Here is a 27,937-nt window from a genome sequence, read left to right as displayed (position 1 = left end):
ACTATCTCCCCCTCCCTCCAAGGAAAAAAAAATAATGTTCTCGTGTTGTTATGATTTGGAGCTGTCTCTTTCTGGGTTTCCCAGAAGCAGGGTCTGAGATGGGGATATTGACACACAGCGGCGTATGGCAGGGGGGTTGCAGAAGAAGGCAGAGAGAAAGGGGTGAGGGAGGAAGCCAGGGGTGTGAGCACAGCTGAAGTCTGACCTCAGTCTGGTCCCACGGGGAGTTCTAGCGGTTCATAGCACCACAGGGCTCATTCTGCCCCCAGGTAGTGAGACATCTTCAGTCCCTGGCTATGGGGCGGCTTCCAGACGGGACAGAGCACCTCCCAGGGGCTCCATCTACTTTCCCCACTCAAGCGCAGTCATTTAGGAAATTTGTGAAAAGAGTAAGAATAAGCCTCGCCATCTAGTTAGTCGATGGGGCGGGGCCAGTTCCTCTTGTCAGCAGGAGAACTGGCAGACACAGGAGCGGGGGGCCTGTCCAGCGATCTCATGCAGAAGACAGAAAGAGCCTGGCCCTTCTTGGCTCAAGCAACGTAAATCGTACGAGCTGGGCCGAGGAGAGGGACGGCCAGGTTCAGTAGCACTGGCTTCCTCGTCTAACCCAGAGGAAGAGGAAATGGGGCAGCCACGCAGGCTGTGAGAGAGGCTGTCATCAGCCCTCCCGGAACCAGCGCTGTGTGCAAGGTGCAACCCCAGCTCGTTCCACTGGGCCGGCACCAGCAGCGCGGTCCTGAGACCAAACCTAAGAGCTGCCGCCCGGGCGCTTGCTGCGGGGACGCCGTTCTGCCCTGGCTCCGGGGATGCTTGTGACGCCTCCCCGTGCCCTTGTGGGCTGCGGGAGGGCAGGCCGGACCCCATGTGTCTGTCCTAGAACCTGCTGGACTCCAAGTCCCTGAAACTCATCATCAGCATGACCCTGCACGACCGCACCACCAAGTCCTTATTGCATCTGCACAAGAAGAAAAAGCCACCAAGCATCAGTGCCCAGTTCCAGGTAGGCAGAGCAGGGGGGTGGGAGGCGGCAGTCAGCTCAGCCGCATGCTTGTGTGGTTCCGCCGACACCCGGCACAGCCAGCTCATCAGTTACTCCAAGGGCTCCCACTGAGGCACCACAAGCAGCTGGGGCCCGATCTTTCTCTTCCACGCACTGCAGAGGGTTTTGTGTGTGTGTATGTGTGTGTTTGAGATGGAGTTTCACACTGTCGCCCAGGCTGTAGTGCAATGGCGCGATCTCGGCTCACTGCAGTCTCCGTCTCCTGGGTTCAAGCGGTTATCCTGCCTCAGCCTCCCAGGTAGCTGGGGCTACAGGCATGCGCCGCCACACCTAGCTAATTTTTTTTGTATTTTTAGCAGAGACAGGGTTTCACCATGTTGGCCTGGATGGTCTTGGTCTCCAAAGTGCTGGGATTACAGGTTTGAGCCACCCCGCTCGGCCTGTTGTTTTGTTTTTGAGACAGGGAACTTGCTCTGTCACCAGGCTGGAGTGCAGTGGTGTGATCTCAGCTCACTGCAACCTCCGCCTCCCGGGTTCAAGCGATTCTCCCCTCAGCCTCCCAAGTAGCTGGGTCTATGGGTGTGCACCACGATGCCTGGATAATTTTTACACTTTTAGTAGAGACAGGGTTTTGCCATGTTGGCCATCCCTGACTCAAGTAATCTGCCCACCTTGGCCTCCCAAAGTGCTGGCATTGCAGGCATGAGCCACCATGCCCAGCCCACTCTAGGGTTTTTAGTCTCCCTAGTTGTGACAGCCAACTAGGCCACCATTTGTCCCTGAGGAGCAAAATTGTCCCTGGTTGGTTAAGAATTACTGAGGTAAAAGAATCATGAGTTAATGTGACCACTGAGCTATGTCCTTAGGTCACATTTCCCTTTTTTCCCTGGCTGCCAGGAGGCTCAGGGACACATTTTATTTGTTTGTTCATTTGTTTTTACTTAGGCCATCCACCAGCTGTGAGCCCTCTTCCTTAGCTTTTTTGTTCTTTTCCTCTTTCCTCAATCTGATTGTTCTATTCCCACCTCAGCTTTTTTGGTAACTACCTAATATGGGAGCTCCTTCAAATCCTTTTTGGAAACAGCAGGCCGGGGACAAAAATCACTACATCCAGCCAGATGAGGTGGCCCATGCCTGTAATCCCAGCGCTTTGGGAGGCCGAGACAGGTGGATCATCTGAGGTCAGGAGTTCGAGACCAGCCTGGCCAACATGGTGAAACCCCATCTCTACTAAAAACACAACAAATTAGCCGGGCATGATGGTGTGCGCCTGTAATCTCAGCTACTCGGGAGGCTGAGGCAGGAGACTTGCTTGAACCCGGGAAGCAGAGGTTGCAGTGAGCGGAGATCGCACCACTGCACTCCAGCCTGGACAAGAGCAAAACTCTGTCTCAAAACAAAAACGAAAAAAACACCACATCCATTGTCCCTTTGGAGGCTGAGACATGTTTCAAATCTCCAGAAAGCATTTGTCTGATCCTGCCTAGCCCGAGTCTTCCACCTGAGACAAAAACAACCTTTGGCGGCCCTGGGGCCATAGGGACCGCATAGCTCCCCCGAGGGCTTTCAGGGATAGCACAGCCTTGGGTCAGAACGTCCAGCAGGAACCTCTCATGTCCCACTGCCAGGGACCCACATCTTTGCAGACCCCATCCACCCTACACTGATGCTAGAGCGTCCCAGGCCTCCTCCCATGGAACAGAGGCTGCCGGGGTTGGTCTCTGACTCAACCCAAATGCTCTCTGTTTCCCTCAACAGACATCCCTTAGCAAGCTCCTGGAGGCACTAGGGAAGGCAGAGCCCTTCTTCATCCGCTGCATCCGTTCCAATGCTGAAAAGGTGAGTGGCTCTCCGGTGTTCCAGAGAAGAAGGCCCATGCTGGACCCTTAGGGGTATCGGTGTCCCTGCATCCAGCCCCAGCCTCCACGCAGGATGGGGGACGGTGCTGCAGTCCATCCAGAGGCAGCCAGGGATGAGGGGTTAGCGGGAGGCAGTGAGGGTGGCCCAGGTGGCCATTCAAGAACAGGGACATTGGCCAGGCACAATTGCTCACACCTGTAATCCCAGCACTTTGGGAGGCCAAGGCGGGTGGATCATGAGGTCAAGAGATCGAGACCATCCTGGCCAACATGGTGAAACCCCGTCTCTACTAAAAATACAAAAATTAGCTGGGCACGGTGGCATGCGCCTGTAGTCCCAGCTACTTGGGAGGCTGAGGCAGGAGAATTGCTTGAACCTGGGAGACGGAAGTTGCAGTGAGTCGAGATTGCACCACTGCACTCCAGCCTGAGCCACAGAGCGAGACTCCATCTCAAGAAAAAAAAAAAAGAGCAGGGATGTCATCTGGAACACAGAGGGGCCCAGAGAAAGTTTGATCAGGGAGCTACAGGTCGGGGGTGCTCTTCAGATACATCCCAAAGAGTAGCCGGTGCAGGGAGTGTTCTGGAAGGCAGGGGCTGAGGTTACACAGCAGCTGAGTCCCAGAGGCACACACAGCCCGCTGCTCACATTGGTAATTTCTGGAGAGACCCTCAGAGCCCCGGTGGGAGCACCAGTGGGGGCCCTGGCCCAGGCTCAGCACTGGCCCTGGGCTTCCTTTACCCCAGAGGTCCACTCTGTCCCTGGGAGGACAGCTCAGGGACTTTGCCAGGGACTCGGCAGGGATGTCGGCTACCAGACCAATGTGAGCACACAGCCAGGCAGGAACCTCCCGCCAACTATACCTGGGGAGACGCCTCACCATGCACCTTCGTTCGCGGACCGTGCCACTGGATTCTTCTCTATGAGAAGAGCCGTTCGGTGCACTGGAGGCTGTCAGCCAGCATCGCTGGCCACCACATCCACCCCCAGCCATCACCACCCTCCCCATTCTCTCCCATTCAATTTTTTTTTTTTTTTTTTTTTTTTGAGACAGAGTCTCCCTTTGTCAACCAGGCTGGAATTCAGTGTTGTGATTTCTGCTCACTGCAGCCTTGATCTCCCAGGTTCACGCCATGCTCCCGCCTCAGCCTCCCGAGTAGCTGGGATTACAGGTGCCCACCACGCCCAGCTAATTTTTGTATTTTTAGTAGACATGGGGTTTCTCCATGTTGGCCAGGCTGGTCTTGAACTCCTGACCTCAAGTGATCCACCCACCTCAACTTCCCAAAGTGCTGGGATTACAGGTGTGAGCCACCGCGCCCAGCACAGTTTGTCTTTGTAACGACACCATGCCTTACCCTTCACTGCCCACCAGGGTGAAGTCCGGACCCCTGAGCTCCTGGCTTAAAGCCCACTGCGGTAGCCAAATTGCCAGCCTCTTCTCTCCTCTGGCAGGAAGCATCTCCCTGTGTCCCCATCAGCCCCTTGGCTTCCTCCTCCTCTGGGCCTCCACCCAACTACTCCCGCCTATTCCCTCCTTAGGCCTCGGCGCGGCATCTCCCCTCTCCTGGGACACTCCCGTGGGATGCTGGGTTTTGTCCACCCCATCGTGTGTGTGTGGCTCCTGCCCCAGCCCAAGCTCTCCTCTCCACCAAATCCCCAGCACTTACCCTGGTACCTGGCACAGAGAACAAGCCCAAAACACATTTGCATCTGGGTTCTTTTTCTTTTTCTTTTTTTTTTGATACAGAGTTTCGCTCTTGTTACCCAGGCTGGAGTGCAATGGCTTGATCTTGGCTCATCACAACCTCCGCCTCCTGGGTTCAGGCAATTCTCCTGCCTCAGTCTCCTGAGTAGCTGGGACTACAGGCATGCACCACCACGCCCAGCTTCTTTTTTTTTTTTAAATAAATTTAATTGGCTAGAAATGCAGTCTCACTCTGTTGCCCAGGCTGGTCTCAAACTCCTGGCCTCAAGTGATCCTCCCATCTTGGCGTCATTCCAGAAAGAGTATCTGGAATAAGGAAGGACCCCTTGTCTAGGGGCTCCTGACTACTGTGCTGGGACATTCCCAGGTCGGTTAGCCAGCACCCACGTGTGCCCCTCACCCCATCTGTGTTCAGGATCCCAAGGGGCAGGGGTCGTGTGGGAATCTGCTCTCATCTCTCAGTTCCCAGGCCTGGGCATCCTGTCAGGCCAAGGGCACCTGCCTGATCTCTCGCATTCCCGTTTCAGAAAGAGCTGTGCTTTGACGACGAGCTGGTCCTGCAGCAGCTGCGCTACACGGGCATGCTGGAGACCGTGCGCATCCGGAGGTCAGGGTACAGCGCCAAGTACACCTTCAAGGTAGGCCACGCACACACACCTGGACACACCTGTCTCATGGCCAAGGCCATCACCCTCCACCAAAGAGAGCTCCTCTCCAGAGCGTAAACCCAGCAGGCTGGCTGGGCATCGTGGCTCATGCCTGTAATCCCAGCCCTGTGGGAGGCTGAGGCAGGTGGATCACCTGAGGTCAGGAGTTCAAGACCAGCCTGGCCAATCTGGTGAAACCCTGCCTTTACTAAAAATACATACGCACAAAATTAGCCAGGCATGGTGGTCCATGCCTGTAATCCCAGCTGCTTGGGAGGCTGAAGCAGGAGAATCACTTGAACCTAGGAGACAGAGGTTGCAGTGAGCCAAGATCATGCCATTGCACTCCAGCCTGGCCAACAAGAGCGAAACTCTATCTCAAAAAAAATTAATTAGGCCAGGCGTGGTGGCTCACGCCTGTAATCTCAGCGCTTTAGGAGGCCAAGGCGGGCGGATCACCTGAGGTCAGGAGTTCAAGACCAGTCTGGCCAACATGGTAAAACTCCGTCTCTACTAAAAATACAAAAATTAGCCAAGCATGGTGGCAGACACCTGTAATCCCAGCTACTTAGGAGGCTGAGGCAGGAGAATCACTCAAGCCTGGGAGGCAGAGGTTGCAATGAGCCAAGATGGCTCCACTGCACTCCAGCCTGGGCGACAGAGTAAGACTCTGTCTCAAAAAAAATTAAGAAAGAGGACTAGGCGCGGTGGCTCACACCTGTAATTCTAGCACTTTGGGAGGCTGAGGCGGGTGGATCACCTAAAGTCAGGAGCTCAAGAACAGCCTGGCCAACATGGTAAAACCCCGTCTCTATTAATAATACAAAAATTAGCTGGGCGCGGTGGCGGGCGCCTATAATCCCAGCTACTCGGGAGGCTGAGGCAGAATACCTTGAACGCGGGAGAGAGGTTGCAGTGAGCCGAGATCACACCACTGCACTCCAGCCTGGGCAACAGAGCGAGAGACCCCATCTCAAAAAAAAAAAAAAAAAAAAAGAGAACCCCTGTCATGGCGAGAGCTGGTGCCCGTGTCACCCTGAGCCTATAGCCCAGGGGCTAGGTTGTAATGCGCCTTTCTCTTCTCATCATTGACTAGAACTAGTGTCTTTCTAATCCTATGCTGATAAGAAAGGCAAAACTATAAAAATACAGACATGCTGCTGTGTTTTACCAATGCTTGGCCCTTAAATACTCGAAATGATAACTTTCTAAAAGGAAACGTTCTGAGTGGATGCAGGGGCACACGCCTGTAATCCCAACACGTTGGGAGGCCGAGGCAGGAGGATCACTTGAGCCTAGGAGTTTGAGACCAGCCTGGGCAACTCTGCACAAAATTTAAAAGTTAGCTGGGCCCAGTGGCGCACACCTATAATTCCAGCACTTTGGGAAGCCAAAGCAGGTGGATCACTTGAGGTCAGGAGTTCAAGACCAGCCTGACTGACATGGTGTAACCCTGTCTCTACTAAAAATTAAAAAAAAAAAAAAAAAATAGCCAGGCATGGTGGTGCACGCCTGTAATCTCAGCTACTTGGGAGGCTGAGGCAGGAGAGTCACTTAAACCCAGGAGATGGAGGTTGCAGTGAGCCAAGATCATGCCATTGCACTCCAGCCTGACCAACAAGAGGGAAACTCCATCTCAAAAAAAAATTAGCCAGGCAAGGTGGTGTGCACCTGTGGTCCCAGCGACTCAGGAGGCTGAGGTGGGAGGAGCACTTGAACCCAAGGAGTTTGAGGCTACAGTGAGCTATGCCTGAGCCACTGCACGTCAGCCTGGGTGGCAGAGCGAGACCCGGTCTCAGATTTAAAAAAATAAAAAATAGAGGTCTGGTGCAATGGCTCACGCCTGCAGTTAACACTCTGAGAGGGCAAGGCAGGCAGACTGCTTAACCTCAGGAGCTCAAAACCAGTCCGGGCAACATGGCGAAACTCCGTTTCCACACAAAAGTACAAGCCAGGCATGCTGGCATGCAACGTACTTCCAGCTCCTTGGGGGACTGAGGCAGGAGGATTCCTTGAGCCTGGGAGGTCGAAGGTACAGTTAGCCCTGTTTATACCATGCACTCTAGCCTGGGCAACAGTGAGACTCTGTCTCAAAAATAGCAGACATGTTCCTCCAGCTATAATCCAACTCCCTTACGAGTCCTAGACTGTAAACCCTATGGCAAAGGTGGCCCCAGTTCCCAGCCACCTCTACCATCTAAAAGATCCAGCACCTTTTGTCTGCAGTGGTATTTCTTTTTTTTTTTTTTTTTTTTTGAGACGGAGTTTCGCTCTTGCTACCCAGGCTGGAGTGCAATGGCGTGATCTCGGCTCACCGCAACCTCCGCCTCCTGGGTTCAGGCAATTCTCCTGCCTCAGCCTCCTGAGTAGCTGGGATTACAGGCACGCGTCACCATGCCCAGCTAATTTTTTTGGATTTTTTTAGTAGAGACGGAGTTTCACCATGTTGACCAGGATGGTCTTGATCTCTTGACCTCGTGATCCACCCGCCTCGGCCTCCCAAAGTGCTGGGATTACAGGCTTGAGCCACCGCGCCCAGCCTGCAGTGGTATTTCTTAAGATTACAGACTATTGGCTGGGCGTGGTGGTTCATGCCTGTAATCCCAGCACTTTGGGAGGCCAAGGTGGGTGGATCACCTGAGGCCAACAGTTCAAGACTAGTCTGGTGAACATAGTGAAACCCTGTCTCTATTAAAAATACAAAAATTAGCTGGGCGCGGTGGCTCAAGCCTGTAATCCCAGCACTTTGGGAGGCCAAGACGGGTGGATCACGAGGTCAAGAGATCGAGACCATCCTGGGCAACATGGTGAAACCCCGTCTCTACTGAAAATACAAAAAAATTAGCTGGGCATGGTGGCGCACGCCTGTAATCCCAGCTACTCAGGAGGCTGAGGCAGGAGAATTGCCTGAACCAGGAGGCGGAGGTTGTGGTGAGCCGAGATCACGCCATTGCACTCCAGCCTGGGTAACAAGAGCAAAACTCCGCCTCAAAAAATAATAATAATAATTAGCTGGGCGTGGTAATGTGCAGCTGTAATCCCAGCTATTCAGAAGGCTGAGGCAGGAGAATCGCTCAAGCCGGGAAGGCAGAGGTGGCCGTGAGCTGAGATGGTGCCACTGTACTCCAGCCTGGGTGACAGAGCAAGACTCCATCTTTAAAAAAAAAAAAAAAAATCCCCTTATGGTTCCTCAACAAGTTAATCATAGAATTGTCACATGACCCAGCAGTTCCGCTCCTGGGAGGCCAAGGTGGGCACATTGCCTGAGCTCGGGAGTTCGAGACCAGCCTGGACAACATGGCAAAACCCTGTCCCTACAAAAAAAAATTTTTTTAATTAGCTGGGTGTGGTGGCATATGCCTATAGTCCCAGCTTCCAGGGAGACTGAGGCAGGAGGATTGCTTGAGCCCAGGAGTTCGAGGCTGCAGTGAGCTGAGATCACACCACTATACTCCAGCCTGGATAACAAAGACCCTGTCTCAAAAAATATATATATATATACATATATACATATATATACATATTCAGACTACTATTACTTTTTTTTTTTTTCTTGAGATAGAGTCTCACCCTGTCACCTAGGCTGGATTGCAACAGTGTGATCTTGGCTTACTGCAATGTCTGCCTCCCAGGTTCAAGAGATTCTCCTGCCTCAGCCTCCCGAATAGCTGTGACTACAGGTGTGTGCCACCACGCCTGGCTAAGTTCAGAAAGGGTTACACCATGTCAGTCAGGCTGGTCTCGAGCTCCTGTCCTCAGGCGATCCACCCACCTTGGCCTCCCAAAGGGCTGGGGTCACAGGCGTGAGCCACCACGCCCAGCCCAGACTATTTCTGAAAGCCTGAAATTTTAGATTTGTCATTAACATTCCCATCAAACCCAATTTCCCCTTAACCAGGGAATCACCAGATCCCTGTCTCCGCAGCGCTGGCTGCAGCATTCCCCCAGCTTCTCCATTCTCCACCCAATCACCTAGGATTTCACTCAGCAGTTCCAGGTACTCCTGCCCAAGGACGCGCAGCCCTGCAGGGAGGTCATCGCCACCCTCCTGGAGAAGATGAATGTGGACAAGAGGAACTACCAGATCGGCAAGACCAAGGTCAGTGCTCCTGCCCCTTGGGGCACCACAAATTCGCACCCCACCTTTCTCTGTACACCGTGTCTCCCCATGTCCCCAGGCGCCCCGGGCCACTCTCTGAAACATACAGGGCTCTATCTAGGAAATGCATTTCTTTTTTTTTTTTTTTTTTTTTTTTTTAAACAGAGTCTTGCTCTGTCACCCAGGCTAGAGTGCAGTGGTGCAATCTCAGCTCACTGCACCCTCCACCTCCTGAGTTCAAGTTGGATTCTCCCGCCTCAGCCTCCCAAGTAGCTGGGATTAGAGGTACGCACCACCATGCCTGGCTAATGTTTGTATTTTTAGCAGAGACGTTTCACCATATTGGTCAGGCTGGTCTCGAACTCCTGACCTCGTGATCCGCCTGCCTCGGCCTCCCAAAGTGCTGGGATTACAGGCGTGAGCCACCGTGCCCAGCCTCTAGGAAATGCATTTCTCGGGACCCAGCAGAGCACTGCACCTAAGGGACAGGTCACGGGCCACCATGGCTGAGCCCCACCTGCTGTTCTTCACCGGGGCTCAGCGACTCCCTCTACATCACCTGCTACTGCTGCCTCACAGGTAGGAAAGGGACAATCGTGCTAACTGGCAGGGTTTAGGAGCTGGTCCGTCCCCTTCACAGTATCTGGCAGGAGGTGCCCTGCGCTTGTCTTCCCTTTCAGAGATTGTCTCCCATCTCTGGGCATGTGCTGGTTGTCTCTTGCTATGGGGGCATTACTCAGCCACCCTTGTTTAACAGGTGCCAAGGTCAGTTCCCCTGGAAGGCCTCACCTGGTGTAAAGAATTCCCTTCCAGCCAAGCAAGGAAGCACGCGCCCAGAATCCCTTAGCTACTTCGAAGGCTATGGTGGGAGGATCCCTTCAGGCCAGGAGTTTGAGACCAGCCTGGGAAACACACCGGGACCCTGTCTGTACACAAATTTAAAAATTAGTAGGACTGGGCACGGCGGCTCATGTCTGTAATCCCAGCACTTTGGGAGGCTGAGGCTGGAGAATCATGAGGTCAAGAAATCAAGACCATCCTGGCCAAGATGGTCAAACCCCATCTCTACCGAAAATACAAAAATTAGCTGGGCATGGTGGTGGGCACCTGTAATCTCAGTTACTCAGGAGGCTGAGGCAGGAGAACTGCTTGAACCCTGGAGGTGGAAGTTGCAGTGAGCAGAGATCACACCACTGCAGTCCAGCCTGGTGACAGAGCGAGACTCTGTCTCAAGAAAAAAGAAATTAGCCAGGGCACGGTGGCTCACGCCTATAATGCCAGCACTTTGGGAGGCCAAGGCGGGTGGATCATGAGGTCAAGAGATCGAGACCATCCTGGTCAACATGTTGAAACCCCATCTCTGCTAAAAAATACAAAACTTAGCTGGGCATGGTGGCACGCGCCTGTAGTCTCAGATACTTGGGAGGCTGAGTCAGGAGAATTGCTTGAACCCAGGAGGCGAAGGTTGCAGTGAGCCAAGATCGTGCCGCTGCACTCCAGCCTGGGTAACAGAACGAAACTTTGTCTCCAAAAAAAAGTAGCCAAGTGTGGGGGCATACACCTGTGGTCCCAACTACTTGTCAGGCTGAGGCAGGAGTTTGAGACTGCAGTGAGCCGTGATTGCACCACTGCACTTCAGTCTGGGTGACTGAATAAGATCTCATTTCTTCTTCTTTTTTTTATTTTTTTATTTTTGAGACAGAGTCTCGCCCCGTCGCACAGTCTGGTGGCACTATCTTGGCTCACTGCAACCTCTGCCTTTCGGGTTCAAGCCATTTTCCTGCCTCAGCCTCCAAGTAGCCAGGATTACAGGTGACCGCTACCACACCTGACTAATTTTTATGTTTTTAGTAGAGACGGGGTTTCACTGTGTGTACACACCTATAGTGCCAGCCACTAGGGAGGCTGAGGCAGGAGAATTGCTTGAGCCCGGGAGGCAGAGGTTGCAGTGAGCCGAGATCGCGCCACTGCACTCCAGCCTGGCAACGGAGTGAGACTCTGTCTCAAAAAGGAAAAAAAGCCGGGCGCTGTGGCTCAAGCCTGTAATCCCAGGACTTTGGGAGGCCGAGGCGGGTGGATCACAAGGTCAAGAGATCGAGACCATCCTGGTCAACATGGTGAAACCCTGTCTCTCCTAAAAATACAAAAAATTAGCTGGGCATGGTGGTGTGTGCCTGTAATCCCAGCTACTCAGGAAGCTGAGGCAGGAGAATTGCCTGAACCCAGGAGGCGGAGGTTGCGGTGAGCCGAGATCGCGCCATTGCACTCCAGCCTGGGTAACAAGAGCGAAACTCCGTCTCAAAAAAAAAAAGGAAAAAAAAGCCATGGCCAAGTGTGGTGGCTCATGCCAGCACTTTTGGGAGGCCAAGGCAGGCAGATCATTTGAGACTAGCAGTTCAAGACCAGCCTGTCCAACATAGTGAAACCCCATCTCTACTAAAAATACAAAAAAGCCAGGCCTGGTGATGGGCACCTGTAGTCTCAGCTACTTGGGAGGTTGAGGCAGGCGAATCACTTGAACCCAGGAGGCGGAGGTTGCAATGAGCTGAGATCTCACCACTGCACTGCAGCCTGGGTGACAGAGCGAGACCCCATCTCAAAAAAATAAATAGGCTGGGTGTGGTGGCTCACACCTGTAATCCCAGCACTTTGGGAGGCTTCGGTGGGTAGATCACCTGAGGTCAGGAATTCAAAACCAGCCTGACCGACATGGAGAAACCCCGTCACTACTAAAAATACAAAATTAGCTGGGCGTGGTGGTGCACGCCTGTAATCCCAGCTACTCGGGAGGCTGAGGCAGGAGAATTACTTGAACCTGGGAGGTGGAGGTGGAGGTTGGAGGTGGAGGTTGCGGTGAGCCAGGATCGCGCCACTGCACTGTAGGCTGGGCAACAGAGCAAGGCTCCATCTCATAAATGATGGAGATAGATATAGATAAATCAAGCAAGCCCTGGCCAGTCAGCACACCAGCCTGGGTCTCACTCTGGGGTGGACTATGCAGACCTCCCAGGCGCAGAGGTGGCATCGGGGGCAGCTCGGCTGATGCCACCTGACTCCGTGCCCACCAGGTCTTCCTGAAGGAGACGGAGAGGCAGGCCCTGCAGGAGACGCTGCACCGGGAGGTGGTGCGGAAAATCCTGCTGCTGCAGAGCTGGTTCCGGATGGTGCTGGAGCGCCGGCACTTCCTGCAGATGAAGCGGGCCGCCATCACCATCCAGGCCTGCTGGCGGTCCTACCGGGTGCGGAGGGCGCTAGAGAGGACACAGGCCGCCGTGTACCTCCAGGCCGCGTGGAGGGGCTACCGGCAGCGGAGGCTGTACCGGCGCCGGAGACAGAGCATCATCCGCCTGCAGAGCCTCTGCCGGGGGCATCTGCAGCGCAAGAGGTGAGCGGAGCCAGCCCACGCTCCCCAGAATATTCCAGAAGAGGGCTGCCCATGATATATCATCTGGCCTGTGGCACTAAGGGGATGTCATGCTGGACACAGGGAGGGGTCGGTGGGAAACCAGATGCCCGGGCACACATGGGCTGCAGAGAGGCTGGCAGGCAGCACTCAGGGACAAAGCCCTGGTTTGCCGTTGGCTGCACCCATTCTCTGTCCGGAGACTCCCCTGTACCTGGGTTGGTCAGGGAACACCTGGATTCAGGGTTGGAGGGGCTGCCTGGACTAGCTCAACACTCACAGGGACAGAGAACGCCCCAGAAGGACATCAGCAGCCCCTGCGCCAGCACCCACGGCTCCGAGGCCAGCCCCTATGACCCGGGCACCCTGTGCACCTCGCCCCTGCCCACACAGACACAGCTCTGCCACAAGTAAGGTCCCAGCTCCCGAAGCAGGCCCTACCCACACATACAAAAGCCTCCAAGGCCGGGCACAGTGGCTCACGCCTGTGATCCCAACACTGGGAGGCCTAGGTGGAGGATGGCTTGAGCCCAAGTGTTTGAGAACAGCCTGGCAACATAGCAAGATGCCATCCGAACATAAAATTAAAGACTTAGCCAGGTGTGGCGGTACACATCTGTAGTCCCAGCTATTCAGGAAGCTGAAGCGGGAGGATCACCTGGGCTTGGGATATTGAGGCCGCAGTGAGCTGTGATCACGCCACTGTACTCCAGTCTGGATGACAGAGCCAGACCTGTCTCTTAAAACAAAACATGGGCCGGGCGCGGTGGCTCAAGCCTGTAATCCCAGCACTTTGGGAGGCCGAGGCGGGTGGATCACGAGATCAAGAGATTGAGACCATCCTGGTCAACATGGTGAAACCCCTTCTCTACTAAAAATACAAAAAATTAGCTGGGCATGGTGGCGCGTGCCTGTAATCCCAGCTACTGAGGAGGCTGAGGCAGGAGAATTGCCTGAACCCAGGAGGCGGAGGCTGCGGTGAGCTGAGATCGCACCATTGCACTCCAGCCTGGGTAACAAGAGCGAAACTCCGTCTCAAAAAAAAAAAAAAAAAAACAAGCTGGGCATAGTGGCTCACACCTGTAAGGCCAGCAATTGGGGGGCCAAGGCAGGCAGATCACATGGGCCAGGAGTTCGAGACCAGCCTGGCCGACATGGCAAAACCCCATCTCTACCAAAAATTCACCAGGTATGGTGGTGCATGTCTGTAATCTCAGTTACTAGGGAAGCTGAGGCACAAGAATCACTTGCACCCGAGAGGCGGAAGTTGCAACAAGCCAAGATCGTGCCACTGCAGTCCAGCCTGGGGTAATGGAACAAGACTACGTCTCAAAAAATAAATAAAATTAAAAACAAAACAGACTGAGCGCAGTGGCTCACACCTTTAATCCCAACACTTTGAGACGCTGAGGCGGGCAGATCACCTGAGGTCAGGCTGGGGGTCCCGCTGGAACATGGAGGGAGGTGGAGGGAGTGTTTGTTTCTGAACCAGCTCTCTGCTTTTTCCTCACTCCAGCTTCAGCCAGATGATCTCGGAGAAGCAGAAGGCAGAGGAGAAGGAGAGAGAAGCCCGGGAAACTGCAAGAGCAGGCACTGAGGATGGGCCGGACCAGGCAGCCGGCAGGCAGGGAGCTGAGCAGCAGCCGGAGCTGGCAGAGGATGGTGGGCACCTGGCATCGGAGCCTGAGGTGCGGCCAGGCGACAGGTCCCCCCCAGAGCACTCCCCACCCGAGAAGGAGGCCCCGAGCCCGGAGAAGACTCTCCCACCCCAGAAAACCGTGGGGGCTGAAAGTCACGAGAAAGTCCCCAGCAGCCGGGAGAAGCGTGAGTCACGTCGGCAAAGAGGGCTGGAGCATGTCAAGTTCCAGAACAAACACATCCAGTCTTGCAAGGAGGAGGGGACCCTCAGAGAACCTTCCAAAAGCGTTACCCAGGACCAAGGGTTGAGCCTCCCAGAAGACGAAAAAGAGAGCAGAGAAGATGAAACCCTTCTAGTCGTAGAGATGGAGGCTGAGGACGCATCTTGGAAGCAGCCCACGGAACAGCCCCCGGCCACGGCAGTGGCCAGGGTCTCCACAGACACTGAGAATGCACCACCGGGTGGGAGCCCCAGGCCTGGCCAGGTGGAGCGGCCGACCAGCCTGGCCTTGGACAGCAGGGTCAGCCCACCGGCCCCTGGCAGCGCCCCTGGGACCCCCGAGGACAGGAGCCAACCGTGTGGCAGCCCGAGGGCTCAGGAAAAGCCCGACAGCCCCGGGGGTTCCACACAGATCCAGCGGTACCTGGATGCCGAGCGGCTGGCCAACGCCGTGGAGCTGTGGCGGGGCAAGAAGCTGGTGGCCGCCACCAGCCCCAGCACCATGCTGAGCCAGTCCCTGGACCTCAGCGACAGACAACGGGTCATGGGGGCCACCCTCACGCCCACAGAGTAAGCCCTACAGCCTCTTTGAGCACCGGGGTCCAGGCCAGGGGCAGTGCCACACATCCCAGAAACACGAGTCATCATGCCCAGTGGGTATGCGGGAGCCCCAAGGAAGGAGGACGAGCAGGGCATGCAAAAGGCCAAGTGAAGACAAGGCAGCCAGCCAGGGCCCAGGCTGGGACCCGAAGCCTTGAGAGGCCCCTGAAGGAGCTGTGCTCATACAGAAAGGCCCCGGCCTTGAGGATGTGGCTCCTCAGGTCAAGCCCTGCTTCCTGGCTCCTCAGCAGTCTTGGGCCTTGAGTTCTAATTGATGGGCAGGACTAACTACACTCCTTGGGATTAAAGGAGCAGGGGCTCGGCCAGGCGCGGTGGCTCACGCCTGTCATCCCAACACTTTGGGAGGCCGAGGCAGGCGGATCACGAGGTCAGGAGATCGAGGCCATCCTGGCTAACATGGTGAAACCCCGTCTCTACTAAAAATACAAAAAGCTAGCCAGGCATGGTGGCTCGCGCCTATAGTCCCAGCTACTTGGGATGCTGGGGCAGGAGAATCCCTTGAACCTGGAGGCAGAGGTTGCAGTGAGCTGAGATCGGGCCATTGCACTCCAGCCTCGGCAACAAGAGTGAAATTCCGTCTCAAAAAAAAAAAAAAAAAAGATGGCTAGAGATGATAGATGAAGAGATGGATGGCAGACAGATAAAGAGGATGGATGGATGGGAGATAGAGACTGAATAGAGGGATGGACGGACGGACGGACGGACGGATAGACAGGGTCTCGTGCTAAGTCAAGGTTTCCTACCCTCCACACTGTCAATATCCGGGGCTGGCTCAGTCTCTGGGGTGGAGACCATTCTCCAGGGTATTGAGGAGCATCCCTGGCCTCCACTCACCAGATGCCAGAAGTACCCACCCACTCCTTCCCCCCACCTCAGTGGTGACAACCAAAACTCTAGACATTGCCAAGTGCCCCTGGGGTGGGGGGGCAGAACTGCCCAAGAGCCACTAAGACGAGAACGGCGCCGACTCGCTTGGTCAGTAAAAGCCACATTTCTGATCTCGCAGGGAGAGGCGCATCTCCTTCTCCACGAGCGACGTCTCCAAGCTCCTCCCGTCCCCGGCCAAGGCTCAGGTAACAGCAACGTGGCGAAACCCCGTCTCTACTAAAAACACAAAAGTTAGCCAGGCGTGGTAGCACGCACACGTAATCACAGCCACTCACGAGGCTGAGGCAGGAGAATCGCTTGAACCTGGAGGCGGGATGGTGGAGGTTGCGGTGAGCGGAGACCAAGCCACCGCCCTCCAGCCTGGGGGACAGAGTGAGACTCGGTCTCAAAAAAAAAAAAGAAAAAAAAAAAAGAGGAAGTGACGTAGGTGGGATGGAGTGCATGTGCTGTGGGGGCTTCCCCGGCTCGCACAGGCCTGCCAGCCTTTCCTTAGCAGCCCCTCCCCCACCATCTTGCAGCCTGCATTGGAAACCACGGACGGAGAGCGAAACTCGAAGAAGCCGGCTGTCCAGAAGAAGAAGTCAGGCGACGTATCCTCCGGCCCAGATGCAGGGCTGTCCCCAGGCTCCCAGGTCGACTCTAAGTAAGTATGGGGCTTGGGGAAGACTCAGGCCACCAGAGGATGCCCGAGGTCCCTGCCAGAGCCTCGCAGCAGTGTGGCCTCCTATACCAGTCACATTGACAAAGCATGCTTAGGAAGGCATTTGCTCAGTAGAAGCTACATGAGGAGGCTGGGCATGGTGGCTCACTTCTGTAATCCCAGCACTTTGGGAGGCCAAGGTGGGTGGATCATGTGAGGCTTGGAGGCCAAGGTGGGGTGGATCATGTGAGGCTTGGAGGCCAAGGTGGGGTGGATCATGTGAGGTCAGGAGTTTGAGACCAGCCAGACCAACATGGCGAAACCCCTTCTCTAATAAAAATACAAAAATTGCCACGTGTGGTGGCTCACGCCTGGAATCCCAGCACTTTGGGAGGCCGAGGCACGTGGATCACAAAGTTAGGAGTTGGAGACCAGCCTGGCCTATATGGTGAATCCCCATCTCAACTAAAAATACAAAAATTAGCCAGTCACGGTGGTGCACGCCTGCAGTCACAACTACTCTGGAGACTGAGGCAGGAGAATTGCTTGAACCCAGGAGGCGGAGGTATTTGCAGTGAGTTGCAATTGCACCACTGCACTCCAGCCTCGGTGACAGAGCGAGACTCCATCTCAAAAAAAAAAAAAAATATATAGCTGTGCATGATGGCACATACCTGTAATCCCAGCCACTCAGGAGGCTGCAGGAGAATCACTTGAACTCAGGAGCTGGAGGTAGCAGTGAGCTGAGATAGTGCCACTACACTCCAGCCTGGGTGATGGAGGGAGACTCCATCTAAAAAAAAAAAGCAAAAAAACAAAAACCCTCTAGTGCAGGATGTTTCCTGCCTCTTCTGGTTTCTGGGGGTTCCAGGTATTTCCGTGGCTGCCTCTGTCGGCTCTTGGCCTTCCCCTCTGTGACTGTGTCTTCTCTCTTCTGTCTCTTGCAAGGATGTGGCTAGATGGATGCAGTGGCTCACGCCTGTAATCCCAACACTTTGGGAGGCCAAAGCAGGATGATCACTTGAAGCCAGGAGTTCAAGACCAGCCTGGGCAGCGTGGCAAAACCTTGTCTCTACACAAAAATGTTCAGCCAGGGTGGTGCGTGCCTGTAGTCCCAGCAACTCAGGAGGCTAAAACAGGAGGATCCTTTGAAGCCAAGAGTTCCCAAGCTGCAGTGAGCTGTGATCACACCACTGCACTCCAGCCTGGGCAAGAGAGTGAGACTCTGTCTCTAAAATAACTTTTTTTAACTAAAAAGATAATAAGCTAGGCGCATGGCTCGTACCTATAGTCCCAACAACTCAGGAGGCTGAGGTGGGATGATTGCCCTCATGAGGCCAGGAGTTTGAGGGTACTGAGCCATAATCACACCACTGCACTCCAGCCTGTGTGACGGAGTGACACCCAACTGTAATAAGAAAAGAAAACGGAGTCCCCCTCTGGCTTGTGTTTGGTGTCCCATTTTCTTCACGCAACTCCCCTGCCAGTACAAAGAAAGGAAGAAAGGGCTATTGCTCTTTATAAGATGATCCTTTTTTTTTTTTTTTTCCCCCCGAGACCAAGTCTCGCTCTGTTGCTCAGGCTGGAGTGCAGTGGCGCAATCTCAGCTCACTACAACCTCCACCTCTCAGGCTCAAGCGATTCTCCTGCCTCAGCCTCCCAAGTAGCTGGGATTATAGATGTGCACAACCACAACCACACCCGGCTCTTTTTTTTTTTGTATTTTTGGTAGAGAAGGGGTTTCACTATGTTGGCCAGCCTGGTCTCAAACTCCTGGGCTCAGCTGATCAGCCTGCCAAACTGCTAAGATTACAGACATGAGCCACCACACCCAGCCAGATCCTTTTTTTTTTTTTTTTTTTGGACAGAGTCTCACTCTGTCGCCCAGGCTAGAGTGGAATGGCATGATCTCAGCTCACTGCAACCTCCACCTCATGGGTTCAAGCAATTCTCCTGCCTCAACCTCCCAAGTAGCTGGAACTACAGGAGTCCACCACCATACCCAGCTTATTTTTTTTTTTTTTTTTTTTTTTTTTTTTTTTTTTTTTTTTTTTGAGATGGAGTTTCGCTCTTGTTACCCAGGCTGGAGTGCAATGGCGCGATCTCAGCTCACCGCCACCTCCGCCTCCTGGGTTCAGGCAATTCTCCTGCCTCAGCCTCCTGAGTAGCTGGGATTACAGGCACGCGCCACCACGCCCAGCTAATTTTTTGTATTTTTAGTAGAGACGGGGTTTCACCATGTTGACCAGGATGGTCTCGATCTCTTGACCTTGTGATCCACCCGCCTCGGCCTCCCAAAGTGCTGGGATTACAGGCGTGAGCCACCGCGCCCAGCCATTTTTTGTATTTTTAATAGAGATGGGGTTTTGCCATGTTGGCCAGGCTGGTCTCAAACTCCTGACGTCAGGTGATCCACCTGCCTCGGTCTCCCAAAGTGCTGAGATTACAGGCGTGAGCCACCATGCCCGGCCACATCCTTTTTTGAGTCAGGCAGCGATGGAGCATTGTCTAATCACGGGGAGGCGGGGCCTCACGTCCATGTTCGTATCAGCCTTAAAAGAAGCTGCGTACTTTCTCCTGCAGATCCACGTTTAAGAGGCTTTTTCTGCATAAAACCAAGGATAAAAAATACAGCCTGGAGGGCATGGAGGAGCTGGAGAATGCAGTGTCCGGGCACGTGGTGCCGGAAGCCACCACCATGAAGAAGGGCCTGGAAGGTTGGTCACCTGCAGCCTCAGGGACAGAAAGCAGAGCCACCAGTACCCCTGGGGACATTCAGTGTCCCCAAACCAAGCCTCGAGTTGGCTGTGGGCCAAGCCCTAGGCTCAGAGCCAGGGGTTTCTGGCTCTGAATAAAGGCATGCCATAAGAGGTCTTCTGTATACTCCCCTGAACCCGCCCTCACCGGCTGCTTCCTGTCCCCCCACAGCCCCTTCTGGAAATCAGCACCGCTACGCTGCAGGTGAGAAGCGCGCCAAGGAACCCGGAGGCAAAGGGAAGAAGAACCGAAACGTCAAGATTGGGAAGATCACGGTGTCAGAGAAGTGGCGGGAATCGGTGTTCCGCCAGATCACCAACGCCAATGAACTCAAGTACCTGGACGAGTTCCTGCTCAACAAGGTGGGGCCACTAGGCAAGGGCCAGGGCGCAAGGCGGGGCACCCGGGGCAACCATCACAGCCGGGCAGTCCACTAGGCAAGGGCCAGGGCGCGAGGCAGGGGGCCGGGGGCAACCATCACAGCCGGGCAGTGTTTTCTACTGGGGCCACTAGGCAAGGGCCAGGGGCACGAGGCAGGGCACCCGGGGCAGCCATCACAGCTGGGCGGTGTTTTCTGTTGGGACCACTAGGCAAGGGCCAGGGGCACAAGGCAGGGCACTCGGGACAACCATCACAGCCGGGCGGTGTTTTCTGAAACACCACAGGGCTTAGCGAGTCAAGAATACAAAGTCAGGGCGGGCGTGGTGGCTCACGCCTGTAATCCCAGCACTTTGGGAGGCCAAGGTGGGTGGATCACAAGGTCAGGAGATCGAGACCATCCTGGCCAACATGGTGAAACCCTGTCTCTACTAAAAATACAAAAAATTAGCCAGGCGTGGTGGCACGCACCTGTAGTCTCAGCTACTCGGGAGGTTCAGGCAGGAGAATCACTTGAACCCAGGAGGCAGAGGTTGCGGTGAGCCGAGATGGCGCCACTTCATTCCAGCCTGGGTGACAGAGAAGCACTCCATCTCAAACAAAAATTTGAAAAATAAAAATAAAAGGCCAGGCGCAGTGGCTCAAGCCTGTAATCCCAGCACTTTGGGAGGCCGAGGCGGATGGATCATGAGGTCGAGAGATCGAGACCATCCTGGTAAACATGGTGAAACCCCGTCTCTACTAAAAAAATACAAAAAATTAGCTGGACATGGTGGCGCGTGCCTGTAATCCCAGCTACTCAGGAGGCTGAGGCAGGAGAATTGCTTGAACCCAGAAGGCGGAGGTTGCGGTGAGCCGAGATCGCGCCATTGCACTCCAGCCTGGGTAACAAGAGCAAAACTCCGTCTCAAAAAAATAAAATAAAATAAAAATAAAAATACAAAGTCCAGGTTCAGGCCGGGGACAGTGGTATATGCCTGTCATCTCAGCACCCTGGGAGGCCAAGGCGGGAGAATCACTTTGGCCCTGAAGTTCAAAACCAGCCTGGGCAACAGAGAGACCCCATCTCTACAAAAGGTTGAAAAATTCACTGGTGTAGTGGTGCACACCTGTAGTCCCAGCTCCTGGGGAGGCTGATGCAGGAGGATCGCTTGAACCCAGAAGGTCAAGGAACCATGAGCCATGATCGCACCACTGCACTCCAGCCTGGGTGACAGAACAAGATCCTGGCTCAAAAAACTAATAATGCACATGGTCTCAAAGCAAAGATTGATGCAGCACAGTGTGCAACAGAAGTGGAGGCGAACAGGCTGTGGCTGCCCTCAGGAGGGTTATACCCCATGGGGGTGGGGGTTGAGCAAGCTTGCAACAGATAGAGCTCCATTTGGGAGCTGCACATGGGGCCGATGGGGACACAGAAGGATCAGGAAACACTACTAGGAGTAGAGACATCTTGAAATGACCAGGCCATTCAAGGCCTCCCTGTCCTAGGGTATGGTTGGGTGTTGAACCCCTGTGTGGGGCAGCGGAAAGGACCTTCACTGACCTGTAACTCTCATCTAGGGGGCATTCTGTCCTCCAGGGAACACTGGCAATGTCTGGGGACATTTGGGGTTATTCACAACCTGGGGGGAGGGTGCTGTTGGCATCTGGTGGGCAGAGGCCAGGGATGCTGCTTAACCCGCTGTGGCGCACAGGGCAGGCCCACTGTGGAGAATAGTCGTGTCCTCGATGTCGGTAGCTTTAATTCTGGGTTGAAATGATGAGACCTCAGGCTTGGCCAGAGGAGTTGGATTTTATCCCAAGAGCCTAGGGGATGACTTAGAACAGAAGTGAAGCAGTGACCCCTGGGAACCTCCTCGGGCACGCAGGTCCCCAGGCCTGAGGCACGCAGGGTCAGCTGCTCTCTCCTTCCAGATAAATGACCTCCGTTCCCAGAAGACGCCCATTGAGAGCTTGTTCATCGAGGCCACCGAGAAGTTCAGGAGCAACATCAAAACCATGTACTCCGTCCCGGTACGTGGTGGCCCGGCCCTCAGCTTTTCCCGTGCCCTCCCCCGACCTGTCATTTCTGTCCGCCCCTCACCCAGGCCCTCAGGGTGATGCCTGGCATTCCCACAGAATGGGAAAATCCACGTGGGCTACAAGGATCTGATGGAGAACTACCAGATTGTCGTTAGCAACCTGGCCACCGAGCGGGGTGAGAAGGACACCAACCTGGTCCTCAACCTCTTCCAGTCGCTGCTAGATGAATTCACCCGCGGCTACACCAAGAATGACTTCGAGCCAGTGAAGGTGGGCAGCCCAGCATGCCACGCCCACCTGTGACATGCCACGCCCACCTGTGACATACCACGCCCACCATGCTGTGCCATTATCACTTTGCCACACCCACCCCATGCCTCCCCATGATCTGCCACACCAACCTATGACTAGCCACGCCCAGTCATGCGCTACCCACACCATACCCACTTGTGCCATGCCATGATCAGATACCCCACGCCCACCTATGACATGCCACACCTATGACATACAACATGCCACACTGACCTGTGCCTTGCCATGAGCACATGCCGCGCCCACCTATACCATGTCACGCCCATTTGCGCCATCCCTACCTCCTGGTGGGGAGCCCTGCACCCTCCCCACCCCCTGACACACACAGGGATTCACTTCTGGGTCTGGGGTGTCTGAATTAGGGGGCGATACGGACAGTGATGCCACTCCAGGCAAGGAAAGGCTAAAGGTACCCAGATGCCTGGGTATGGGGTGCCAGGGGTGGGTTGGGGCTCATCCCAGGGCCTCTTCTCCCCGCTGCTGACCTCCTCCTTGTCCGTCACAGCAGAGCAAAGCTCAGAAGAAGAAGCGGAAGCAGGAGCGCGCTGTGAGTAGGCTGCACGTGGGTGAGAGCTAAGCAGGCGAGTGTTGGCGGGAGGAGCATGCACGTGTGCGTCAGTGTCAGCGTGTACATGGGCCGGTGTGCACGCGGATGTGTGGGTGTATACGTGCAAGTGGGTTTTCTCCCCCAGTACACAAGGAGCTGTGGTCTTGAATAGCAGACCTACCCCTGAGATCCCGTGGGCCATCATCCACCAGGGGCCGAGGAGGGCTGCTTTCCCCTTCCCCTGCTCAGCACCTTCCTCTGGCCTCACAGGTCCAGGAGCACAACGGGCACGTGTTCGCCAGCTACCAGGTGAGCATCCCACAGTCGTGCGAGCAGTGTCTCTCCTACATCTGGCTCATGGACAAGGCCCTGCTTTGCAACGGTGAGTAGCTCCCCCAGGCCCCAAATCCCTCCACGTCCCCCACCACCCCTCACTGCTCAAGAGGTCTTCAGGCCCGGGCCCACTTGCTCATACCTGTAATCCCAGCACTTTGGGAGGCCGAGGTGGGCAGGTCAGTTGAGGCCAGGAGTTTGGGACCATCCTGGCCAACATGGTGAAACCCCATCTCTACTAAAAATACAAAAATTAGCTGGGCATGGTGGCAGGCACCTGTAATCCCAGCTACTCAAGAGGCGAAGGCAGGAGAATCACTTGAACCTGGGAGGTGGAGGTTGCAGTGAGCCCCAAGATTGCACCACAGCACTCCAGCCTGGGCAACAGAGTGAGACTTTGTCTCAAAAAGAAAAAAAAAAAAAAAAGGAAACTAAAAAGAAGGCATTCCAGGCCGGGCGTGGTGACTCACGCCTGTAATCCCAGCACTTTGGGAGGCCGAGGCAGGCAGGCCGAGGCAGGCAGATCACCTGAGGTCAGGAGTTCGAGACCAGCCTGACCAACATGGTGAAACCCTGTCTCTACTGAAGATATAAAATTAGCTGGACATGGAGGCACAGGCCTGTAATCCCAGCTACTTGGGAGGCTAAGGCAGGAGGATAGCTTGAACCCGGGAGATGGAGGTTGTGGTGAGCCAAGATCATGCCATTGCACTCCAGCCTCGGTGACAAGAGCGAAATTCCGTCTCAAAAAATAAATAACTAAGAAGGCAGTCTGCAGTCCCCAGCCAGCTGGGTGGGCGGCTCCAGGAACCTGGGGTCCCCAGCACCCTCTGTGACTCCCACCTTGTGACCTCCTAGTGTGTAAGATGACCTGCCACAAGAAATGCGTGCACAAGATTCAGAGCCACTGCTCCTACACCTACGGGAGGAAGGTGAGTGCACGAGGCCTGGAGCTTTCTAGAATGACACTCCACTCACAGCCAGGTGCACAGGGAAGTGGTGCTGGGTGTGAGGGCCAAGCGAGGCATTGGGCAGCCAGCAGGGGGCGGCTGTGGCCTCTGGTTCTGCAGAACACGCCCTTGTCCCTGGTTCTGTCCAAACCCCTTGAGGCCCCCAGGCAGGGCCCAGGCTTGTGCATGTGTCTCAGCTCCCCCAGCCCTGCTCATCCTTGCTCCTGAGAGTCCTGAGCCATGCTGAGGGAGGCCCCCCAACTCTGTGCATAAGGACGGTGGGGTCCTGAGTGCTGGGGGTGCAGCAAGAGTCAGGGTCTACTTCCGTGAGGCGGTTTTGGAGGGCCAGGAATAGCTCTCTCCCCACGAAGGATCACCCTTGGGTAGCCTACGAAGGAAGTCCCTACCCAGTGGCTGCCACACTGGCCTCAGCTGATCTCTGCAGCCCCATGTCCCTGACAGCCATGCAGAAGGGGACAGGGAGGGACAGAACATGCAGAGGAAGCCCCGAGGGCCTGGTGCAGGACCAGGAGGGAGGGACCCCCAGAGACGGCCGGAGAGGAAGACAGCCAGTCCCAGACCTGACCCCCGGCACCGCAGGGCGAGTCGGGCGCCGAGCCGGGCCACTTCGGCGTATGCGTGGACAGCCTGACCAGTGACAAGGCGTCGGTGCCCATCGTGCTGGAGAAGCTCCTGGAACACGTGGAGATGCACGGCCTGTACACCGAGGGCCTCTACCGCAAGTCGGGCGCCGCCAACCGCACTCGGGAGCTCCGGCAGGCTCTGCAAACAGGTGGGCGCTGCGGGCAGGCGGGCGTGGTGCCAGGCCCCTGGTTCAGCCGTCCCGCCAGCATGCCACTCACCAGTCCCACCCCGCCCACCTCCCAGACCCTGCAGCAGTCAAGCTGGAGAACTTCCCCATCCACGCCATCACGGGGGTGCTGAAGCAGTGGCTGCGGGAGCTGCCGGAGCCCCTCATGACCTTCGCACAGTACGGCGACTTCCTCCGAGCCGTCGGTGAGCCCAACGGTGGTGCAGGCGGCAGCAGGCGGCCCCGGTCAGAGTACAGCACGCACTGTGGCCAGTCAGGGAGGCGGGACCACCTGGTTCACAAGCTGAGAAACGGAGGCCCGAAGCAGTCGGCCCGCCCAGTGCAGGTCCCCAGTGTGGGGTGGGGCCAGGACACCACCGTAGCCATCCATTCTTGCCTGGGCACCACACAGTGGGTGGCACCCATGCATCTCAGGTCGTGTGGGTGGGGACCACAGGCACCTTGGGGACCCTTGGGAGCTGACGCCCTCAAACTCCATCCCCGCAGAGCTGCCGGAGAAGCAGGAGCAGCTGGCTGCCATCTACGCTGTCCTGGAGCACCTTCCAGAAGCCAATCACAACTCCCTGGAGAGACTCATCTTCCACCTTGTCAAGCAAGTGCCTCCCCACCTGCCCTCTGTGGGGTTGGGATCCGCACTGGGAACCCCCAAGCCAGCATGTCCCAGTAGGACCCGGGCTGGCGTTCTGTGGTGGTTTCGAACCAGGATGAAGACCCCTGCCAGGGTTCTGGGAGAGGGCCATGCCCACCGGGCTGCTGGGTCCCTTGAGTCACCTTTCTGTGCTTCAGAAGCATTTCCCAGTGCTGGGCTGTGGTACTGCTGTCCTAATAGCCACCCCAGGGCTCAGAAGTTCAGCCTCAGGGCTCCCTGGGACCTCCCTCCCTCAGCCATAGCCATCTCCTAACTGCCAGTGGCTATGCAGGGTGGCCCTGCTCGAGGAAGTCAACCGCATGTCACCCGGGGCACTGGCCATCATCTTTGCACCCTGCCTCCTGCGCTGCCCCGACAACTCTGACCCGCTGACCAGCATGAAGGACGTCCTCAAGATCACCACGTGAGTGCCCGCCCCGCCCCAGAGGCACGCTCAGGGCAGCCCCACCGGGGACCCCACAGCAACTCCATCTAGCTCTGTGTACATAAATGTGTCAGAAAAGCCCAGAGCCAAGTGCAGTGGATTACACCTGTCGTCCCAGCTATTTTGGGACGCTAAGGCAAGAGGATCGCTTGAGGCCAGGAGTTTGAGACCAGCCTGGGCAACATAGTAAGACCCTGTCTCTACAAAAGATTTAAAAATTAGCCCGGGTACAGTGGCTCATGTCTGTAATCCCAGCAATTTGGGAGGCTGAGGTGGGTGGATCACTTGAGGTTAAGAGTTTCAGCCTGGCCAACATGGTGAAACCCTGTCTCTATTAAAAATACAAAAATTAGGCCAAGTGCAGTGGCTCATGCCTATAATCCCAACACTTTGGGAGGCCGAGGTGGGCAGATCACCTGAGGTCAGGAGTTCCAACACCAGCCTGACCAACATGGAGTAACTTCGTCTCTACTAAAAATACAAAAAATTAGCCAGGCCTGGTGGCACCTGCCTGTAATCCCAGCTACTCGGGATGCTGAGGCAGGAGAATTGCTTGAACCCAGGAGGCAGAGGTCACAATGAGCCGAGATCGTGCCATGGCACTCCAGCTTGGGCAACAAGAATGAAACTCCATCTAAAAAAAAAAAAAAAAATTAGCGGGGCATGGTGGCACGTGCCTGTAATGTCAGCTCCCTGGGAGGCAGAGGCTGCAGTAAGCTGAGATTGTGCCACTGCACTCCAGCCTCGGTGACAGAGACTCCAGCTAAAAAAAAAAATTAAAGTAAGTATAAATATGGATATATGTGTGTGTGTGTGTGTATATATATATTAGCCAAGTGTGGTGACAGGCACCTGTAATCCCAGCTACTCAGGAGGCTGAGGCAGGAGAATTGCTTGAACCCAGGGGGCGGAGGTTGCATTGAGCTGAGTTTGGGCCACTGCACCCCAGCCTGGATGACGAGCAAGACTCCATCCCAAAAAAAAAAAAAACAACTATCCAGATGACAGTGGCCCCAGCAGCTGTGCCTGTGTCGTGTGTTGTAGGTCAGCTTTGTACTCAGATTTCTGAGTGTGCTCTAATGAGTACACCCCATTGTACTAAAACAGAACTTTTAACAAAGGCTGGATGATAGGTGAATGCTAGTGGAGTCTTCTCCCTGCTACAAAGCATCCCATCACGGGAGGATAAAGAAAAGCAGCAGCCTCTTCAGGTGGCACCATGGGCCCAGCTCACCCAAGCTGAGTCCCTCTGGTACTGACCACTCCAGGCTGAGTCCCTCTGGTACTGACCACTCCAGGCTGAGTCCCTCTGGTACTGACCACTCCAGGCTGAGTCCCTCTGGTACTGACCACTCCAAGCTGAGTCCCTCTGGTACTGACAATACAAGGCTGGCCTTGACTGCCAGGTGGGCATACTGTGGGTCAGAGCATACATTCTGGAGCTCCTCAGGCCGTCTGCCTGCTGCCCCTGCGACGAACTGCCCAGCAGCCTGGACTTCTTTTTTTTTTTTTTTTTAAGGCCATTGTAATGATGAACAGCCTGGACTTCTCTAGGAAGCAGGATAATCCTCACCCTGCTAGTGACTAAGGGATTCAGTTTACTCTGACCTTCCTTCAAATAAGGAGGCATTCAGAGACAGGACACTCAGGCTTAGAGAGGTAGAGTGAGCTGCTGGAGGTCACACAGCCGTGTCCCAGGCACTGCTTGGTCTCTGGGCTTCAGCCACTGCCCTCCAGGTACCAGCTAGCACCTCCCTGGATGTCAAACGTCCTTAGAGCGGTAACTGAGTCACTTCTTCCCATGGGCCTTCTCTGCAGGTGCGTGGAAATGCTGATCAAGGAGCAGATGAGGAAATACAAAGTGAAGATGGAAGAGATCAGCCAGCTGGAGGCTGCAGAGAGCATCGCCTTCCGCAGGCTGTCGCTTCTTCGACAAAATGCTGTGAGTATCAGTGATCGAGGGGGCGGGGCCTCGTTTGGTGAGTGGGGTCTCTGGTGCTGAGCTG

At 55.2% G+C, this 27,937-nt stretch overlaps 1 protein-coding gene across 6 annotated transcripts in view; it reads left to right on the top strand.

Moving 5' to 3' along the window:
- Nucleotides 1-27,937, top strand: part of MYO9B (myosin IXB) — a 134,568-nt gene that overhangs the window by 100,855 nt on the left and 5,776 nt on the right. For all 6 annotated transcript variants that reach the window (XM_039467069.2, XM_074384428.1, XM_074384427.1 and 3 more), the window contains 20 exons: nt 878-1,000; nt 2,759-2,839; nt 5,096-5,206; nt 9,192-9,314; nt 12,383-12,699; nt 14,234-15,145; nt 16,203-16,269; nt 16,603-16,727; nt 19,308-19,441; nt 19,653-19,843; nt 21,777-21,875; nt 21,981-22,154; nt 22,702-22,743; nt 23,014-23,125; nt 23,935-24,008; nt 24,627-24,819; nt 24,915-25,043; nt 25,345-25,450; nt 25,779-25,910; nt 27,750-27,873. In XM_039467069.2, the coding sequence (XP_039323003.2) occupies nt 878-1,000; nt 2,759-2,839; nt 5,096-5,206; nt 9,192-9,314; nt 12,383-12,699; nt 14,234-15,145; nt 16,203-16,269; nt 16,603-16,727; nt 19,308-19,441; nt 19,653-19,843; nt 21,777-21,875; nt 21,981-22,154; nt 22,702-22,743; nt 23,014-23,125; nt 23,935-24,008; nt 24,627-24,819; nt 24,915-25,043; nt 25,345-25,450; nt 25,779-25,910; nt 27,750-27,873 (3,369 nt within the window). The remainder of the gene's footprint in view (nt 1-877; nt 1,001-2,758; nt 2,840-5,095; nt 5,207-9,191; nt 9,315-12,382; nt 12,700-14,233; nt 15,146-16,202; nt 16,270-16,602; nt 16,728-19,307; nt 19,442-19,652; nt 19,844-21,776; nt 21,876-21,980; nt 22,155-22,701; nt 22,744-23,013; nt 23,126-23,934; nt 24,009-24,626; nt 24,820-24,914; nt 25,044-25,344; nt 25,451-25,778; nt 25,911-27,749; nt 27,874-27,937) is intronic.

This window comes from Saimiri boliviensis, chromosome 14, assembly GCF_048565385.1.
Source record: "Saimiri boliviensis isolate mSaiBol1 chromosome 14, mSaiBol1.pri, whole genome shotgun sequence".
NCBI lineage: Eukaryota > Metazoa > Chordata > Mammalia > Primates > Cebidae > Saimiri > Saimiri boliviensis.
The sequence above is the reverse complement of the archived record's forward strand: the minus strand, read 5'-3'. Positions and strand labels throughout refer to the sequence as shown.